General features: G+C 33.6%; 1 protein-coding gene across 2 annotated transcripts in view; it reads left to right on the forward strand.

Moving 5' to 3' along the window:
* Positions 1–13,928, forward strand: part of LOC127864803 (E3 ubiquitin-protein ligase RNF19B-like) — a 52,054-nt gene that overhangs the window by 13,175 nt on the left and 24,951 nt on the right. For both annotated transcript variants that reach the window (XM_052404678.1, XM_052404677.1), the window contains exons 2-3: positions 10,236–10,861; positions 13,143–13,357. In XM_052404678.1, coding sequence (XP_052260638.1) covers positions 10,236–10,861; positions 13,143–13,357 — 841 coding nt within the window. The remainder of the gene's footprint in view (positions 1–10,235; positions 10,862–13,142; positions 13,358–13,928) is intronic.

Here is a 13,928-nt window from a genome sequence, read left to right on the forward strand (position 1 = left end):
ATTAAATATCAATGGCAATTTGATGAAATAAATATAAACATAATTTGATTATAAAAAAAACAAAAAATAATAGCATACTATAATAACATGTACAGTATATACACACGAACAGCTATATACATAAGAAAGATGCATATCAATCAAGGCCTTTCAGCATTTCTTTGAGGCAGCGGAGTGCAGCTCTCATCTTTCTCTCCAAGTCTGCCACCAGCCGGTCAAACTTCTTTGCAACTATTATACTGTCATGGCCTTTGCGCGATGCGTCTCGTGCATATTCTCATTTGATCAGGTCCTGAAAGATATTTTATAATGTAAGTGTTGAATATTGCTGTTATGGTAATCTTGTTGCTATAAAAATTATAAATTTAAATCAAAACTAGTTTGTTTGCTTGTTGTTTTTGGTTGTTTATTTTGCAATTTTAAACCCCTGATCACATGTGACTTAACGCTTTTCATAAATAAATACGTTTGATACAAAATACTGTTCGAAAATGTACCAAGATACGTGGTCTCATTTTGCTGTGTGGACTGGTCGGAAGTGTGACACCTTTAAAATGCAATAACCAGTACCCTGTATAGTTTTACCTCTAAACAAACTCAGCTTTTCTTGGTCAAGGAGAGGGCGCGGTTTTCCCACTCCTGTTCTCCTCATGTCGGCCAGCTTGTGCAGGGTAAAACCTGGTATTCAAGTCCATACATCAGGTAGTCTCTCTTTTGCTCCTTTTTTTGGCAGGCGATGCGATGATGCACATTCTTTCCATGGGGTTTAACCTTTTAATTTAAAAGTTCTCATTTAATATGGGGGAAAAATCTGTTCATTAATGACCAAAAATAGGTATAAATAACTTTAAGATGACAATAACCATAAAATACAGCCATAATAATTCAAATGGTGTTGTTTTTCTTTAAAATTGCATTACATTTACTCATCCATTTACATTTCCCAGTGACAATACATAAATATGATAATGATCATAATTAATTCAATAAACTAAATAAAAAAGGGATGCAGAATTGAAAATACGAACCTGTTACAACAGACTGTTCTTCAGTATTCCAAAAATACAGGCAGTTGTTGAACTAGACCATATCACTTTATATGTCTTTAACCACCCACTTTTAATCTCCTTTATTGTTGATTTACACATTGTAGTAAATACACATTTTTTTCATCACACAATACTTCATGCTGAAAGTATTTCAAGACATTTTACACTTGAATAATAAGTCTTAATTCTAGCTTAAAGCACGGAGTGTATATTGACAGGAGATGAATCGAGTATTTGACCCTTACTTTAGTAAATTCAATCTTATGCAAAAACTATTCATCCGATTTTATTGGTTTATACGTTATCTTGTTGCTTATTAATTCCTCTTTCAAAAAAATATAACTTTTAGTATATTCCTGTTGTTATTAATGGATTTATAGCGAGTTAAACACAAGAAATACAAATTTTATGTTTTACCACCGCGCGTTTTAACGTGTCGTGGCTATCGATCTTTTACGATTAGCGTACAGCGAAGCGCCGAGGTTATACATTTTGATGTACCCACTCACGTCTTTTGTTAAATTATAGTTTCATTTCTCGGCCGATTTTGACAAATTATATATCATTAGAAAGCTTACGTTACGCAGTAAACAGATATATCAATATATATTAAGTTTTTCTTCTGATTTCGACAGCCCGGCGAGTTATAACTTTAACTTTTGCAAATATCATACCGTTTTGGAGTTTTAGAATCTAGATTTACGGTTGACATGTTCGTACTTAATACCAATTTGTAGCGTTTATATTTGGAGTTCAGTTTTAAAAATTACATCTTGCTTAGGAGAAAAGAATTCTGTATACGATAGAAAAAAAATTTGTTTAAAAACCAAAGTAATTAAGGAATGAAGGCGGGAAAATGTAGCGCGCGTTCCTAACGCACTGAACTGATGCTACGGTCTTGGCGATTATGCTTTTGTTTAGAAATCGGCCATTGAATTTCTTTTGCCATCTTATTATATTTTTTATGGAATATATTGTAGTATTTTGTTCACGAAACATATCAATAAAGCTTATTATAAATGAATCTTAATAAATTAACGATTTCAGCTCTTGTTTATAACACAGAAAGGTTGTAAAATTTATGATGAAACAGCGTATATAGCGGACCCTCTCGATATTATTCGGCTTTGCATGCATACTTGAAATAAAATGGGTGTCAAAAACATTCATCGTTTGCTGTTTATTATCAACAAGGTAATTATGTATAATTATTTGAAATGTTATTTACCTTAAATTATCAATTTATTAAAGATTCTTGAAAATCACGGTCCGTGTTACGCGGGTCATTTCGTATTTTGACATCAGGGCATCATGTCCAACTATTGAAAATCAGATTTTTTCACCGGGACGATGACGGCTTGGATTTAGACAGGCAGACAGATAGTTTATTCAGACTTAAACAACAGTACATCGTCTTCAACTCAAATATATAAATTATTTTTAGACGAATTGTTAGGTGATTACACATATAGCAGTGATGATTCTGAGAATGTTGCCATGTTTCTTATCCGTGTATTCTAGAGTCCATGGTTTGAGCATTTTTATCGCGGTGTTCAAAAAAAGATATCTCAATAATCTTGTTTATTGATAGATCTGTGGTTTTATTGCCCCTGTGTTCAGCACAAACCAATTATCTCGTTATGATCAGATACTGTGCCGACCAATACTAAATAACACTATGGTGTCATACGCCACAGCAGGGACCTATACTTGTATATTGGTCCCTAACCACAGGTGGCAATGTCTGGTCAGATTACACTTTTTATGATACCTCCATGTCTTCTCGTGGTATTAGTGGTCATTTCTTGGAGTAATGTAACGCCCAATACTCAATTTTGCGTTTATGAGATATGTAGCGTATTGAAAACATTTATAGTCATCTGCCCATACAGATTGCCATAAACTAAATACTGTATAGATGTCAGCCAGCTAAATCACAATAATTATAAGTGCTTAATACCTATACATGTACATTTTAAACATTTAAAAAATCTAATACTTAACATTTGACGTATTTAGCGGGTACCGGTAAAAAAACTCCGTCATTTCGTAGTCCTATAAAGAGTGTATGAATAATCTTTCCGAAAAATACAAATAATACAGTGTTTTAATTTAGAATTCTATATATTTATAACTCTGTTAACTTATAAGGATATTTCAATATACATGCATAGACAGTTGACCGTGATTTTCAAGAATCTTTAAATAATTTTAATTAATTTATAATATATGGTTAATAACCTTTCATATAATTTTACATAATTACCTTTTTGATAATAAACAACAAACGATGAATGTTTTGACACCCATTATATTTGAAGTATGCAAAGCCGAAAAATATCAAGAGGGTCCGCTATACATTTGTATACGCTGTTTCATCATAAAATTAACACCCTTTCTGTGTTATAATCAAGAGCTGAAATCGTAAATTTATTAAGCTTCATTAATACTTAGCTTTATGGATATGTCTCTAGAACAAAATATTTCAATATATTTCATAAAAAATATAATAATCATGGCAAAGGAAATTCAATGGCCGGTATCTAAACAAAAGCATAATCGCCAAGACCGTAGCATCAGTTCAGAGCGTTAGGAACGCGCGCTACATTTTCCCGCCTTCATTCCTTAATTACTTTAGTTTTTAAACAATTTTTTTTTCTATCGTATACAGAATTCTATTCTCCTAAGCAAGATGTTATTTTTAAAACTGAACTCCAAATATAAACGCTACAAATCGGTATAAAGTACGAACATGTCAACCGTAAATCTAGATTCTAAAACTCCAAAACGGTATGTTATTTGCAAAAGTTAAAGTTATAACTCGCCGGGCTGCCGAAATCAGAAGAAAAACTCAATATATAATGATATATCTGAAAACTACGTTACGTTAGCTTTCTAATGATATATAATTTGTCAAAATCGGCCTAGAAATGAAACTATAATTTAACAAAATACGTGAGTGAGTACATCAAATTTATAACCTCGGCGCTTCGATAAAAGATCGATAGTTACGACACGGTCACGTGACTTAGACACGACAAGATATTTGGCGTAACGGTCCCGTTTCTTATCCGTGTAATCTAGAATCCGTGCTTAAAGTCAGTTGCTGATGCTGCTTGTTCTCAAATAGATGGTGCCTGAACAAATCAAAAGTATATCAACACCCCTTAGTTAGGCTTAGATGGAGGACTGATAGGGACTGGCTATTCTCTTATCTGATACCATGCTGTGTCTAAGCCAAAAATTGCATAATTTGAGAAATACTGATAAGGCAGTCATTTCAACACCAAAATATTTATTGAATAATACACAGCACCCTTAACACATTATATTTAATTGTAAATATTTAAATATAACATGCTGAATGGTTTTAGCAAATAATATTAATAGTATAAATATTATTTTAATTGCCTTTTAAAATGTATGTTTATGGTCAATGTGGTAGACATTAATTGTATTAGGGTATAAATATCAGTATAAGAAAGTTCAAATACTTATTTATGTTGAGGAAATATAATTGATACTATCAAGCCCACATAATACTTTTGACACTTTCAATATTTTTAATTAGTTACGCACAGTCTGATTTAGGTGGAAATTTTTAGAAATGTTTGAGATTAAAACGTAAGCAATAGGTATGCATTGAAATTGTATGATAAAGTATGTAAACATTAAACAGGTTAATATGGACAACCAGTAATTATTCAAACTGCCCCTTATATTATTACAGGTTACTGAGATATATGTCTATGTTTAATCATTTGATGTAAATAAATTGTTAGAGCCTGCAACAATTTTGTTTCTTGTTCAATTTCTGTACAACATTTGCTAAACGGTTGTTAAAGACGCACTTTTTAAGAAGTGTGTTAAACATGTGTCTTTTTAGATACATCCTTTTAAAACAGATCATATGATAAAAACGCACTTATGAAATAAAAGACTAACTTATGCTTAAAAAAGACGCACATCAAAATAGAAAAACGCACTTTTGTGAGAAAAAACCCACATCTGTAAACCTTAAAACACACTTCTTAGATAAAAGACGCACTTCCTAAATAAAAGACGCACTTCTTAGATAAAAAACACACATTTTGCTCACATCTACACTCAAAAGCGCACTTACAGATGAAGAAAACACACAAAAAACGCACTTCCTAAATAAAAGACGCACTTCTTAGATAAAAAACACACATTTTGCTCACATCTACACTCAAAAGCGCACTTACAGATGAAGAAAACACACAAAAAACGCACTTTTTCACTAAAATAACGCACTTGAATAGAAAAAACGCACAAAAAGCGCACTTAAATGCACTTTTGAACACTGAAAACGCACATATTAACAAAAAACACACAATTAACGCACTTTTAAGTGCGCTAAATGTGTGTTTTGGTAAAATGTGCGTTATTAATTGACAAGGTGCAGTCTGCCGTTAACTCATTTATTTTGATTACGCCATTTTTCTCTAAAGCATTTATGATTGTATTAAAGTTTTACAAAGCAGTTTAGTTTACTGTGCAGCTTTAAATAATTTATATTATAGAAAAGAGCATGATACCTCGTTACAAATATAGTATTTCGCTCACGTAATTAAAATTAACTGGCGACTGGTCAATTAGGGGAAAAGGCTTGGCCTTTTTTGAGGTGAAAAAAAGCGCGCGAAGTGCCGGATTTTGAGGAAAATAAGGAAAGTCTTAAATAATCATTAACATATTTTACAGTTTTTAAAACAAATTCAAGGCAACAGATAATTTAATTATGCAATACTTTCTATTTTCTACACCGGATCAGGTCAACTTATATATTTTAAGGGTAAAAAAAAAAAAAAAATTTTTTTTTTTTTTTGAATTGGGAATTTTTTTTTCAATTGGGAAAAAAACAACCAGATTTGTATTGGGAATGGGGCCGAATTTCGGACCCGTGGCATAGGGCATAAAAAGCCTGTTTATATACCTTTAGAGTGCCTGTGGTATTTTGAAAAATTTGTGAAACTTGATAAATTAATCTTTTGATTTATATCTACATGTTCAAAATGATAAATATATTAAGTTATTTGCCCTGATAGACTTCACTTGTACCACTATGCTTTGGGAACTGGGTCGTTGATGATGACTGTATGACATATTCAGGCATTTTTATCCAAATACATGTGTATCCCAAAGTAACTTCTATTATGTTTCCAATAATTTCCTTTGCAAAATTATATCTCTTACAGTATGTGGTAATGAACAAATCATTATTCTTTTCCCTCTTGAGTGTTTCTTGGAATTGCGAGATATGCAAAACTTGATCAGGAAGTCAGTGTTGTATAAAATACTTCACAGGGTCTTTAATTAGCTACGTATTAGAAATTGACTAATCGATACTTACATGTAACTACATGAAGGAAGTTACTATATGTTCTGTAGAAGTATTATTCCACTAGTAACTATAAATGATTGTTCATTTAAAATGAAGTATATACTATACTTAGACTAGTAAAAATTTTGTGTGGGAACCTTTTTCAAAACCTTAAATTTCTATCTGAAAGGTTTTGAAAATTGAACAGTAGTAAATTTAATATTGAAAAAAACTTTTATTAGAGATATTTTGAAGCATTTGTTACCAAAACAACAGCAACACTAATTTCCCAATTTTAGTCAAAATGCCGCAATTGTTTCCCAATCAATTGGGACCAAGCCAAAAATTCCCAAAAAATGAAAAGACATTAACAATGAAAATGGATTAGGGTGGATAGAAATATCATTTTGTTGACATTTTTTGTTTACCTGCTTAATACAGAGTTTTTATGAGTTGCATCAACATTAGCTTTGTTGGAATAGACTATTCATATCTGATTAAATATATGTGTCCCATTACATGTATATTGAATTGCAAAGGCCATTGAACAAGTATGTGTTAACCATACCATAGGGGCAGCTAGGGCCAAAATAAAAAATAGGTCCATTCCGGTCGCCCGACCGTGTCTCCCGAATGGGCGCCGACCCTCAACTTTTTATTGGGGTCGCCAAAATTTTTTTTTTTTTTCATTTTCGTTCATTTAAGATGTAATATCAAGCAAACAAAGCATATATATACATGTTTTTCTTGTTATAAGCTTTAGTAGCCTTCCATTCTAGAACCAGAGAATATAAAAAAAATTCCCTTCCTACGGACCCTGTTTTTTTTCCAAGGTCCAAGGACACCAGAAATGGACCTTCTTTTTTTTTTGGCCTAGGGGAAGGGGGCAAAAAAGATCAGAGTGCAGCACCTTGCTATATCTGTCTAGATCTTTCCCTGTATTATATATGTTTTCATATATTAAATGTGTTTACAAAAAATGTATAATCACAATATTCCCAGAGATTTTTCTAGGCTAATTTTGGGTTGAAAGTCAGCCCTAATGGACTGTTCAAAAGGTGTATATTTTCCCTCATTATAAGTTTATAACGTGTAATCTTGAAACTCCCCTCTCAATGTAAAATTTATTTTGAAATAAAATTGAACCAAAATTTACAAAAATATAGATATTTTTGTATATTATCCAAACAATATTGCATGAAACTTATGTCTTATCAAGAATTTATAGAAAAGCATTATATTTAATGTTTATAAGAAAGAAGAATTTAAACATGTACACATGTATTCATGCTATCCTAATAAAAATTCCCCTTTTGCTGTAAAATTATGAAGGGCCCTACAAGCTTTCCCGCAAAAGTGAAAGAAAATATGGATTCAGGCCATCCTTTAAAATTCTTTTGTTTGGCATAACCCGACCGACCCACTAAAATCAGCCTGACTGAAATATTTTTTTGTCTCTTTCCAAAAAAAATTTTTTTTTGCTCGCCGAAAATTCTTTCCGCTAAATTTTTCCTTTCCGCTTTTTATCCTTTCCGGTTATTTGCGTCATTTAATTGAATGCCCTATCAAGGATATCTAGAATAGCAATGAACAAAACGCGTACTGGTATTTATTTGAGTTGCCTTATTATTTGACATATGCAAGTGCGATTAATTAGACTTTAAATACAATTAACCGCTCCTGTTTTAAACATATCCCTTTAATTAAAATACGCTGCTGTCGTTCAGGATAGTTTGGGAGTAAAAAACAAAAATTATTAATTATCACCGTTAAGTTTAATTCGGCAATCGGCAGAGATGTGTAATGTTATCGCCATATAACTAATTATTTAATTATCACTCTTTAATTCAGATTGGTAAATATTTGGTAGAAAGATAAAAAGTGGTCAGCTTAGAAATATTTATTGCCGGGTATTGTCACGTTTTTGTTTCATTTGTTTATCTCTTTACACGACTTTGCGACCGGCCGCTATTTTGAAGGCAGACTGCGATATTAAATGTGTATTCAAATTAAACAACATCTGCGCATGAATGACCCAATATTATCCGATAGCTCCACCCAATTCTCACGTTTCATTCGACAATGTCATGTGTAAGGGAGCTCAATGTTGATTGGCCAGCTACCATGTGCACTGCAATAACAATAAGGTCAAGCGGTGTATAATCGGGTACAGACCGGGTTTTGTTAACTGTTCGAATTGCAAACACTTTCATTGAAACAAAGAGACAAATATAGAAAACCAGTCCGGATTAAAATGGCGGATGTTTTCAACAAAATTTTACTAGATTTTCGCATTTTCGCAATTTAGATTTTTCTTGAGCCAAATTCTCAATATTTTCGCAAATGCCGCTAATGGCTCAAACGGCGAACGACAGCATGAGCATTGCAAACGTGTTATTATTGGAATAAATGCTCACTTTTACAGGACTCGCGTTTTTGTTCGCCATTTGCGAAAATATAGCTAATTTGGCTCAAGAAAAATATAATTTGCGAATATGCTAAAATCTCGTTAAATTTCATTGAAAACATCGGCCATTTCAATTCAGATTGTTTTTTTAAAACAATTTTCTCATTGTTTCCATGAACGTTTTGAAGCGCATATGGTAGCTGGCCAATAAACATTGAGTTCGCTATTGGGTCATTCATGCGCAGATAATGGAATACACAGTTGATATTATCGTCTGCCTGCAATATAACGGCTGATGGCAAAAGTCGTATAAAAATAAGCAAATGAAAAGAAGCGTAACACTCAATAAATTATTTTTAAGCTGATCACTTTACAACTTTCTACCATCTATCGATCTGAATTAAAGGATGATAATTTAATAATTAGTTACATGTCAAAGATGTTACACCTTTCTGTTCTTGATTGAAATTAAAATGTTATAATTACTTTGTTGTTTTTTACTCACAAACTATGATATTGTAAAGTTATATGTCAACCGAATAGTATATTAATTACGTATTTGCTAGGTTACTTGTTTTCATTTTCTGTAGTCAAACGATATGCACATTTTATTTCATGTGCAAAATGCGTACAATTTTTCGGACTCTCGTTTTCGGATAAAGTATTTTTCGTTGATTATATTATATTTTCGATGTTCTTTATACAAAAAATAGACTTACGTGATACGGACAGTGCAGAAAAATATTTACTTTCATGAGGCAGAAGACTTGGAGCTTTATTTGATAATTACCTTTCAGTTTGGTATATGTCGAAGTTCAATGTCAGAAAAAAAAATACAAAAAAAAATAAAATCCCTAAATACCTACCCACCCAAATTTACCTGGGTCTGGTTATGCCAAACAAACAATTTTTTAAGGATGGCCTCATAAATACAGTTCAGAACAACCAATGGTTAAATGCTGTTTGATATACAGAAGCGTAAAACTTGGTTTGTTGTTCTTACTGTGGTAGAGACGCACTCATGTAGCTGTAGTGTTGCCTTTAAATAAATACATGTTCTTACACCATTCATGTACATGTAGGAAGAGATTATGATGTCAATATTCTTTTGTTGTACATGTACGCAGCAGTTAGTGCATTGCAGTATTATACTTGTTGTGTCAGGTCCAGTTCATGCTTATTTATGAACATAATAAACTACGTGTAAATTGAAATAAATAACTCAAACTATTGTGCCATAGAATTTTCTAAAGACAGACCAAATTAATTTGCAAGCAATACATGTGTTGTTTTTTGTATTGTTTCCAGAGTATTTCTTAAACACACACACTTCTGTATTTTTTTTCTGAGAAAAAACAAACAATCAACAATTTCATACCTTACCATTAACTTTTATCTCAGGTTGCACATCACTTATATTATTGCATTTTCATTTCAGATGATTCGTAGACACGACAGTGAGGTGATTTCCACCACCTCAAGCACCTCGAAAACTTCAGAGCGTCGGAAGAATCGATTTTCGCTTCGGAGAATTTTTTACGCTGGTCGATCCGGACCAAGAACTCGATCTCGACTGAGCCTGAATTCAAGCTCCTCAGCCCACTCGGACTATGTGTCACAGGAGAGTTTTGATATCAACCGGAGGGTGCTAGGCGCGGTTGGTGGGTCATCATTACCATCCGGCCACAGTTCAGCGCCAGCGTCACGAAATGTTCACTCTGTTAGCTTTGTGCCTCCGTCAACTGTCAAGTTAAAAATAGAAAATGGTGTACCTGTACGGGAGTGTCCCCTCTGTCTGGTGGAATATCCGGTGGAACGTTTTCCCGATATGCAGTCATGTGAGCACAGATCGTGTTTGACATGTTTACAGATGTACCTTCGGATTGAGATTTCGGAAAGTCGTATAAATATCGCGTGTCCGGAATGCTTAGAGAAGTTTCATCCGAATGACATTAAAATGGTGCTTCAAGATGAGTCCTTGTTATCAAAGTATGAGGATTTCATGGTTCGACGGGTGCTGGTTTCGGACCCTGACGCTCGGTGGTGTCCTGCTCCAGACTGCGGGTAAGGAACTTTTAAAAGCAACAATTTAATATTTGTCTGTCACCTGGCTGGCTAGATCAGTACTTGTATGGTACCGTATAGCGCTTGACACAAAAATAAATTGCTTATACACTAATCATGTAATGATCAAATTTATTGCCAAACCTTCATGAAACTTGTTTATAACAACAAACGATGCCACGATGGGTAGTATTTTGTATAGATATGGGTTCAGTCCATCAAAAAACTTGGCACCTTGGGGCTTGAAAGTTTTGCTTATATGGCTATAGTAAAAACCTTTTGATTGCTCTACAATAAATATTTTGAACCACTATTGAAACTTCACAGAGAATTGAAAATTGTGTTGTTATGTCTGGGTTGAGTTTGAAAATGATTGTGGCTTGTTCAAAAGCATATAATAGACATGTAGCTTCCATGTGTTTGGACAGTTCTCCTTATGAGTATAGTCTGACACTTTTAAACACTAACTGCTCAAAACAGTTTAGTTCTTTCAAGCCATCTCGTTTTTCTCTTAAATACCAAGGCATACTCTTAGCTTTCACCAGAATACACTTATGCTATTACTGTACTCATTATATTTGCTGCTAATTAGTTTTAGCAGTATGTAACATGTTCCCTTGCCATGACATGTACCACTCCGGCACGCTTCATTTACTAATTGATTATTAATGATACATTGTACACATACATGTTCACATGTACCTGTACACAGGAATATAGCAGTTATGCGGCCATTGACACCATGTGAATGTGTGACCTACATGTAGTATGAATAATTGATGTTGGATGTAGTGGTAATGTGATATTTTAATGTAGGGCATGAACTAAATATCAATGACCACTACATGTGATATAATAGTATTATACAGCCTTACAGGGCCCTCTTGCCGCCAGGGGAAGCCACCCACATCCCTCATGAGGGGGAATTGTGCGTCGTTTTGGGCGAAAAGGGGAATTTAGAAGATCTTTTCACCAATCATCTGTTAATTTGATTTACATAAATATACATTTAATCAAAGGTTAGTAGCACTATACCAGCTGGCAACATAGGTATAAAATAAAATAAAATAAAAAATTAATTTTTTTTGGAGGGGGAATTTTTAGCTGAAAAAAGGGGAAAGAAGTATACTTTTTTCACAAGGGAAGTCACCGATATTCGGCGGTAAAAGTACCAAACGAGGGCCTTGTTAAATGCCTTAGTAATTCAGGATGCATATGCACCAAAGCTTTAAAGCCTTATTTCCATCATTTCAGTGCAAGAATATTTATTAAGTTGTATGCAGCATTTTGTTTATTGTTAATTTGAAGACAGGGAACGCTCTACAACAAAAGTTAGTCAAAGTTCGAAAATAAAATGATATTGCTTGAGTGAATTAAGCAGTAGATTTCTCTATATACATGTTTATGTCTCTCTCAGTATTTGAATACGGAATTTCAAGTGAAGCAGAATTCTGCCTTTTGATGCAATCATTTTCCAATTTTGTCACTTTTGACTTTATATTATCTGCCTAGCATCATTATGATGCAAATTTTACCACAAAACTACCAGTGACATAAAAATGTACTTTATTAAACAAGTTTTTTTTGTAATATATCAAAAAGATATAATATAAAGCAACATTCGTAGAGCAATCAACAAATACATGTTTTCAGAAACAAAATATCTATTATTTAGATTTTTGACCCCTAAACATTTTATTTTCCCCCTGGACATTTCAAGCATATGGTCATTTTGTTTTAAAAGCTATTTGAATCTGTGTTAACTAAATAGATTGGATTATTCTATCATGATTTTCTTTTAGTATTTCAAGGCATCAGTCACCATTTTTGGAATGGGGCTTGGTCCATTTGGATGAAGAAAAATCACGTCATCTTGACTTAGATTGGGAAATAAGTATTGTTGTGTTTTTGCTACTAAATGCTTCAAAATTCAGACAATGCTAGTTTTCCCAATCTTAAGTGCCCAAGCAGCATACCCAAAATGGAGCAAAAAATTAACTGCTTTTGCTGTGGACTTATGCAGGACTTTTTCCCATCTTTGTTAATCGGCCTTGGCCAACTCATTTTGTAAAAAAATGCGTAGCGCAATTTTCAAACTTTTGAAAATATGAGTCTCGAACTGTTAAAAATTTTGCAAAATTTAAAAAATGAGTCACAACCTTTAAAAAAGGTTAAAATTTGAGTTGCGAACTTCTTTAATTTGAAAAAAACTGCCATTTTCTGAGAAGGATAAAAAGCTCTGGTCACACCAGACATGACCAGTGCTAATTTATAATTCCAGGTATGCAGTGATTGCCACAGAGTGTGCGGGCTGTCCCAAGATCAAGTGTGAGCGGCCGGGATGCAACACGCATTTCTGTTACCACTGCAAGCAGTACTGGCACCCCAACAAGACATGTGACGCAGCCCGCAGTGAACGAGTGAACACCATAGTGGGACACCTGCTTGACATTCGTAATGGGTCGCTTACAAACAGCCACGAGTCTGACTCACAAAGTAAGCCAACTGTGCTAGCCGTTTCTTTAATGCATTGTTTTAATATCCAGGAATTTTTAAGCATCTAGGTTGTTTCTTAACATTTGCCATCATGTTTGGGAACTGAGTGTTATACTTCGCACATTGGAGAAACTTTATTATGGACATATATGGAATGGGAAGGGATTGATTTTTTGGGGAAAAATTTATGCTTGAGAGTGTACACCTAATAATGACATCTATGGACAAAAGAGCAAGAGCCACAATCCTATGACAACTGAAGTCTGTTGTTAGCGTAATTGCGCTGGCTGGTCTGGGGCTACACTTGTCACATATGGCATAGGACCCATTTTTGCATGACGTTGTTCAAATGCTTATACAAGATATATTTAAATAACAAAGACGGGCGTTTCTTGTGCAATTGTTGACACTAGATATTGATAACAGAATTGACCTTCCCAATGTGATATAACGGAATTTACCTTCCCAGTGTTACATAAGAGAATTAATCTTTCCCAGTATGATATTACAGAATATTCCTTCCCAGTTTCAGGATTGTGCTTTTATTCAACTTACATAATTTTAGAGGACT

The sequence above is a fragment of the Dreissena polymorpha genome, chromosome 1, assembly GCF_020536995.1.
Source record: "Dreissena polymorpha isolate Duluth1 chromosome 1, UMN_Dpol_1.0, whole genome shotgun sequence".
NCBI lineage: Eukaryota > Metazoa > Mollusca > Bivalvia > Myida > Dreissenidae > Dreissena > Dreissena polymorpha.